At 38.2% G+C, this 7,979-nt stretch overlaps 1 protein-coding gene across 1 annotated transcript in view; it reads right to left on the bottom strand.

Annotated features, from left to right (window-relative positions):
* Positions 1-1,040: 1,040 nt before the first annotated feature.
* Positions 1,041-7,979, bottom strand: part of LOC103596496 (chromosome unknown open reading frame, human CXorf58) — a 28,912-nt gene continuing 21,973 nt past the window's right edge. The window contains exons 8-10 of the mRNA XM_008580137.1: positions 4,211-4,440; positions 1,841-2,000; positions 1,041-1,287 (exon numbers count right to left, since the gene is read on the bottom strand). Coding sequence (XP_008578359.1) covers positions 1,111-1,287; positions 1,841-2,000; positions 4,211-4,440 — 567 coding nt within the window. The 3' untranslated portion in view covers positions 1,041-1,110. The remainder of the gene's footprint in view (positions 1,288-1,840; positions 2,001-4,210; positions 4,441-7,979) is intronic.

Raw genomic sequence — 7,979 nt, 5'->3', positions numbered from 1 at the left:
AGTCTAACATGCATTTGATCGAATAAGGGACTGCTTTTCAAATTAATGAATGAAAATATGTGTGACTCATGAGGACAAATAGGTGTTTTGCTATTCAACCAGTGTCCAGTACGAACTATGAAAACAAGATTTTCCTTCCTTTTTTGGTATCAAGTGAAGATGTACTGATATTAAAAATGTATGTTTATGTTAAATATATTCTAGTGGGAATCATACACATTTCCTTCAATATTCTTTATCATTTAAGAGAATATTTTTAGCAGAGGATGAGATCCTTTTATAGGGTGCCATGCGTGAGTTAGATAAGCAATCAACCTATGCATTTTAAATGTTAAGCAAAATAAAAAACTGTATTTTTAAAGTTCAATAAATAATTGCAGTTTATCACAGCCTCTGGTATGATTTGATATAATCCAATAGCCTGGATCACAAAAGAAATGAAATCAATAATTTCCACAATCTCACGAATGAGAATTTATCAATTCAAAATGAAATTGATAAATATCACTCAAAACAGCCTTTAAGCTTGAAAAATACCCCAAATACATCATTAAATCAGATGCATCATTCTGCCCCAGGTGCTCACAATGCTCAATAATGATTATGTATGCTATGTCATGCCTACTGTAGCAACAAATCCATTATTATTTTTATTATAATTCAGAATAGGTCATTCACAAGCCGTTCTGTAGAGACAACATGCAACTAAAAAAAGGCCACTGGAGGCTGATTCAAGAAAGCCTTTTATTCTGTGAATTGTAATATTTATGCTAAGCATGGCCTATTCAGTTCTTTTTTAAAATGAAGGAAAATCAAAATTGAATAAAAGTCCCAGAAACTAATTTACTCATTATTTCTTGAACAAAACTGTATACTGTTACTTCGAGGGCATCTAATATAAATAATTTATTCAGATTAAAATTCTGTCAGTAAAAAAATCTTTGTACCTATGTTAATACAAAAGGGCTTAAAAGTATGTCTCGCATTTAGTTAAGAGAATATACTGAGGACTCGTTTCTATTTTATCTTCCTTTATTACTCACACTCATCATTTATAGACAGATGAGCAGATTGTTAAACAACTTTGGTTTTCTGTCAATTAGCTGTGCATTAACATGACAGAGAATTATCAATATGCAAGTCTTCACACCAGGCAAATAATTCCTTTTCTTCTTCTTCCAATTCGCCATCTGACACCGGTTCAGTAATTTTCACAATGTCAAAAGATGGGGTGGAGAGGATGATTGTCTGTTGTTGCTTTGTACTTGGTGTGTCCGTTCGTGGTTTCTAGGCAGGATTATAAATAAAAGCAGGAAGTGTTTCATATTTGGTTTTTACTACTTTATTTTTTATATTTGACTCTTTATTATTTAGCTTAATCCCCCCCGAAATTACCGCAGGTTTTCAAAATTTACAAAGTAATATATGAATACACGTTCACTGTAAATACTCCTATAACATAAAAGTACATTGAGGCAGACTTTACATAGTATAGCTTTTAATACATTTAGATAGAAATGACTTCCATTTTGAGAAAAGCACCATCAGAGGTGTGCTGAATCAACAGCGTCAACATATGGAGACTATTGTGGTTTTTTTGGCCAACTTATGCTGATGTGTAGCCAAAACAGCTGGTGTTTATCAGAATACCTACTAACATTGTTTAAGAATTTAAAAAATATGTTAGCAAGTAGCTTTATACTACCTAAGGTATAATATGTCAAAGGTGCTTCAGCCTTGAACTTGTAGATGAGAAAAAAATTTATTTATGCAAGTAGGATTTTTTATAGACAGTTCGAATATTGTCCAAAATAATGAATTCAGTACAAGTTCAACTTACGGTCAACTCAGAAGCACCTTTTTCTTTAGCCATCTTATAAGCTTTTTTCATTTTTTCGACTTTCATTTGAGCTTGCTTGGATCGACGACCTAAATGTTTCATTTGACTTTGCTGTTGGTAGGGCCGATACAAAGGTTGGATACTTGAGAAAGATGGACACCTAGAAAATGTTTGTATTACAGACAGGAAAATTACACAAAATAAAATGTAAATGTAAAGCAAGTTCCAAATTTTATTAAAGCGTTCTCTAGCAAATATGAGGGTACTTCGAAAAGTTCATGAGAAAATACAATTAAAAGATAATACGAATCTTTCCATGAACTTTTCGAAGTACCCTCATACATAATAAACCTCAGTACTTGGAGCAACATTGCATGTAAGCTTTTAGGTTAAAAGTTTTCATTTCTGCTTCAGTTTACATAGCATAGTTTTTTATCTGGCACTTATGAAGGTGTACAGGTGATGATGTTGATAACAATGATGATAATGAAAACCATAAAACCTGGTATCAATGTAAAATGAAATTTCCTGGAAAATACTGTGTAGTAGCCACTTGAATCTTTTTTTTTTTAACACTATATACTAACACAAAAAAAGTACTACATTTCATAATGGTTGAAAAAAACAAGCTGTTTTTATCAGTGCTCGGATCAGACACAGTTGGTGCCATACCCATAATCCCCTTGGCCTTATCACTGCAGAGCACATAGGCCCAACTTCCAACTGCTAGCATTTGCATCACTCAGCCTGAGAACTTTCTTTAAAGCAAGAGCCCATTTGCAGGGAAGGCTAAAAGTGACCAAGAATTAATACCTCCCCTCCTAAGCAACACTTAACCAATGACTGATGGGTGTTGGTGTATCAATACCCCAACTCCTTTGCCCACTGTGCCATACCTCTGAGTTGCATGTTCTGCACTGGCTCTGACATTCCCAAGAGGGATTAAGCTCCAGTTACCCACAGTGGTAACTTGCTTGCTAGCACACAGTTTGGGCTGCCTTCCTTTCTCTGTTTTACTTCTCTACCCGCTCCTATCAGTGGTTCCTGGGATCACCTCCCAAATAAACTGCTTGTATTCAAAACCTTATCTCAGGGTTTGTTTCTGGGAAATTCCAGACTAAGACTGCATTCAAAGACACCTTTATGAAAGTATTTTTTCCTCTTCAATTGATTTAGAATTTGGCTACTTATTTGGCTCTTAAGTGACTCATTCTTGGATAATCAGTAACATGAATTCAAATAGCAGGGAGCCCAGGTGGCCGAGAAAATTACATCATTTATTTGACCTTGGTGGTAATAGGGTTAAGTTCTACATTCAGAGTTCATATGAATGAGTTAGAGAAAATCTATTTCACGATGACAGACTGTGCCCTAAACCAGGCCATCTGTCTGGCTAATGTATAGCCTTGATCATAAAATAAACGGGCGAAATTATGTTATTGGGTCAGCACCACTCATCTCTGTCCCTGAAAAATACCCGGTGTATTTGCCAGACAGTAGGTCACCAGTACCTTCTTCACGTATTTTTCAAATATGCAAGTGTGAAAATAGATTACCAATAGGTCCTCTTCACTCTTATTATCTCTTTCCTTTTCTGAAGAAGGGCAGCTTAACTTGTGAATAATATGGGCTGGGTGAGACTTAGTAATGGAAAGAAAAAAGGAATATAATTGGAGCAGTCATATTCTGACCATGAGTTTCTATAACGTGAACTGGCTCACAAGCTATTGGTAAAGAAGGGAATAATGTCACTGTAATTTATATGCAATTGATCCTAGGCAAGGGGACCCTTCAAGAATACAATTATAACCTTCAGCAGGAAAGGAAAAAGCCCTCAGCTCTATGCTGCACGGGCACTGGCAGCCCTCTCGGCTGTATTTATGAAAACGAAAATCAGCACCAGCACCTAGGACTCTCTTCCCAGAGAGGTAGACCCACCCACCCCCAACCCACCTTACTGCCTGGGATGGCTCTTGGTTCTTGGCAGGTTTCACTGCCTCTCATGTCCACTTAAAAGGGAACCACGTTGGCCCAGGGCTCCACTTTCATCTGGACTGTCTCTGTGCCCATTACCTGCTCTAATTAAAGAGTTGCCAGCATTTCCAGTCAATTGTTGCCCATTTTTCGTATTTGCTGTGGCAGCCTCCAGCCACACGAGCTTCCTCTCTGGTGGTACAAGTTATCTCCCCAGGTACCAACTATCCTTTTTGCTAGTGCTCTGTTTACAAAGCTGCATAAGTTTTGTGCAATCTGCCCCAACGCTATTTTTCCCATAGGCCTTATTATTACCTTTAGTGAGCTATTTGGCAGAATGTGAACATTTTCAGAAATGCCCCTGGTATTGTAACCCTGATGAAGGATCTCTTTTACCTAATTTTAGAAACAATCTGTAGCTGGTGCTGATGAATCTCTTCAGTTTTCGGTCTCTGTAACAGATACTTCATTTCTTTTTGTAGACGGTTTGAGACTACTCCAGACTCTGCATAATCAACTATGTCATATATTATCATTGTCCTGGGAATGTTTTCAAGGCTTAATCTTCGCCAGTAGTTATTTCTGCCACCAGAAGATGCAGGAGTCTCATCCAAAAGACTGGAATACTATATGGAAAAAGTGATTAAGAATGACTGTGGGTGCTCTAAAATGTTTTTAGACACACTTTCCAAGGTTCCACTCAAAGGTCACTTCATCCAAAAGGCATTCCTTAATCCTATCTGAGACTTTATTGGCATCTCTCTTCTATGACTCTTATTACCAACGACTCTATGTTTAGTAATCTGTGTACATCTTAGCTCCCTTACTGGAAGACAGGATCCATGTCACATAGTATCATGCACATAGTACCATACTCACTAAATATTTTTTTAATGCATAAACATTTTTATGGCAAATATAACTCAGATAAATTAAACTTAGGATGGAACTAAAATTAACAATAGCTGTGTGTTCTGCATACCTGGTAGTGCTCACTCATGACATGCTTGGGTTGAGAGGATATTTGCATAAACCTTTTTAGAAACAATGAGTTCATCTCTGGTACTAAGTAGAGAATTTCATTATTTTCATTTGGAGTACTTGTAGAAAGCCCACTTTTTTTTTTTTGCAATTTAAAATGATATCAAGTTAGGAATAAAAAATACAAATACATATAATCAATTTAACATTACAAATGTGCACTTAAGAGCTAGGGATAGGGCAGGAGGAGCTACGATGCTAGAAAACGGAATTAACAGCAAGGCCTTTAGGGTATACTACATGCACACACACATACACACAAACATTCACACACACCCACACTCAGGCAGTCCTCCCTTTGCACCACTGGCATGCATGAATTTCAATCCTCACAATTTAGTTGAAGAATACCAGTCCCCCAACAACATGGTTCCAATTTCAGTGACCACGGTATAACTGTGAGCGACTGTGTAAAGTATAAACTTTGCTGCTAGCTCTTCAGTCCATAGGTCACTACATAAATGACAGACGTGCATCATGATTAGTGACAAATCATGTACCTTTTTTCAAAATCTGTCAGTGATTGGTCACTAAGGATCTGTTCTTCAGTTCACACACAGCAAAGTACAAAATTGTGTTGCCACTTTGTCTCCCAATGATTAAACCCATGAGACATTTTATAAAAATGGATAATCAAAAGAGGGAATTGGCTGGCAAAGAAACAAAAAGTGGTAACACTGGAAGTGAAATTGGAATCAAATATAAATGGGGCTCTTGAAGAAATAGGTGATCATGGGAACGCTGACACTGCCATCACTCAACAGACTGCAGATATGCTGCTAGAGGAACTTGGTGAAGGTGAACTTAACATAGATGAGAAAAGTGGCTGTGACGAAAAGGATGAAGCTGTCCCAGAGGAAGTGTCGCTGGCCAAAAAACCCCTTCACATTAAAGGAACTCTGAGATATTTCGCAATATTTAGAGTGCAAAAAGTAAAATATTGGCAGCTGATCCAAACTTCAAAAGGAGCGTGACAATTCACCAAGACATAGAAAAGATGTTTGTTCCACATTATAAATGATGCAGAAGAACAAGAAGGCAAGAACTGTTCAAACCACTCTCGGTAAGTTTTTTCACAATTTCATTGAGATTCACGTACCATACGATTCACCCATTTAAAGTGTACACTTCAATAGTTTTTAGTACATTCACAGTTAAGTTTTTTACAAAGGAATAAAACACTTTAATTCTCAATGTTTCTAATGTTTTATAGTATACTAAGCATGCTGTTATTTTCTTTCGTTTTCCTATATATTTATGACAGACGATAAGAGAGTTTTTAATGTTCTGACAAAAATTTGTAAAGGTCACAGGACAATCACAATTTTCCCCACTGGTTATTAAGTTTGCTTTGCATGGTTTCAGTCTGCATGGGCATTTTTATGGCCCTGCACTACCGTGCAGACTGAGACTACTTGTATGTTTTATTTCCCAAGTGTGGAGTAGTAAAACGCGAAAACATCTCAGACCTGCTAATGATCTGCTCTGCCACTTATTAGCTGTGTGACCTTGGGCAAGTGTTTTTGAAACTTGTTAAACCTTATTTTTCCCATCTGTAAAAAAGGTCACATAATTTACAAACCTGAAGATTAAAGGAGATACTATGCACGCAAAGGGCTAAAAACAGTGCCATGCCATTATAAGGGCTCAATAAATGTCAGCCGTCATCTCTCTCTCTCCTCCAATATGTCTGTTTGGGGATTCCTCTCTATGACACCAATCCTTGACATGTTTACAATCACAAGTATGTGACCCATGTCATTAGCAAAGATGGTTGGCATCCCCGGCTCTACTTAGCTCCTCATTAAATTCCCTAATCTCAGAGGTTAAGGCTCTAAAAGAAAGAAAATACAATTGGGAGTCTCTAAGGCACTTCATTAATTTCATGTCTCACATTGAAGCAACTGAGTAAGTAGTTAAAGTCATATGTACGAAGGTACTTCAAAAAGTTCATGGAAAAATTTGTATTATCTTTTAATTCTGTTTTTCTAAGAACTTTTTGAACCACCCTCGTATTATTATTATGAGCTAGAATTTTGGGATCCCTTGTTTCTTTAGAACTTGAAAAATGGGGGTAATAATATACCTGCCTCTCCGAGTTGCTATGAGAACAAAAGGAGTTTATCACGGAAGCGTTTGCCACTATTATCTTTCAGGTATCTAGTTTAAGTTTCCTCATTTAGCACTGCTATCCATCTAGTTGTGCAAACCAGAAACTGAGGTGCCATGCTGGACACCTTCCTTTAGCTTCCCTCCCTATCTGTCACCAAGGCCCACCACTGTTATTCTCTAATTATCTCTTGGGTCTCCAGACTCACAGACCTAAACCAAGCTACCACCATTTCTCCTAGAATCCGGCAGGAGCCTCCAAACCTAGTGGGCTCTTGCTGCCCTCTAATCCATTCCCTACACTGCAGCCAGAGGATCTCTTCACTCATTGGATTAGATCACCTCATTTCTTTTTTTTTAAAAGATGACCAGTAAGGGGATTTTAACCTTTGACTTGGTGTTGTCAGCACCACGCTCAGCCAGTGAGCCACGGGCCGGCCCCATAGATCACTTCATTTCTTGAAACACTGCACCAGCTTCTCATTGCACACAGAGTAAAGAAAAAAATATAAACACCTTACTTTGGTCTTAAGCCCTGCAATGATGACCTCTTACCAGCCCTCTGGGCAGATTGCATACCACACCCTCCATGCTCTTCCTCCAGCTCCACAGACCTGCTTTCAGTCAGGCCCTGCAGCTCCTCCTTCCGCAGAGCTTTTGCCTGGGTTGTGCCACTTGCTCATCTCCAGACAGGGCCTGGTCAGCACCACCTCCGAGAGGCTGTGACATACATTGCCATTTGCCTGCCCAACAACCACTTCCCACTTCTCCCTTGTTCACGGAACCCTGATTTTTTTTTTTCAGGTATGTAACAGTAATGTGCTCAGGGGAGGAGGGCCCAAGCACATGAACCATGTTCTAAGTCAATCGTGAGAAATGATCCCATTTCCCTTTCTCAGTGATTGGTTCAGAGGGAGCATGTGATCCAGTTTTGACCCATGGGACCTTAGGGGAAGTCTGTTGGGGGCTTCAGTGGAAGATTTTCCTTCTTTTTTTTTTTTTTTTTTTTTTAAAG

Source organism: Galeopterus variegatus, unplaced genomic scaffold (assembly GCF_000696425.1).
Source record: "Galeopterus variegatus unplaced genomic scaffold, G_variegatus-3.0.2 Scaffold2032, whole genome shotgun sequence".
Taxonomy (NCBI): Eukaryota; Metazoa; Chordata; class Mammalia; order Dermoptera; family Cynocephalidae; genus Galeopterus; species Galeopterus variegatus.
The sequence above is the reverse complement of the archived record's forward strand: the minus strand, read 5'-3'. Positions and strand labels throughout refer to the sequence as shown.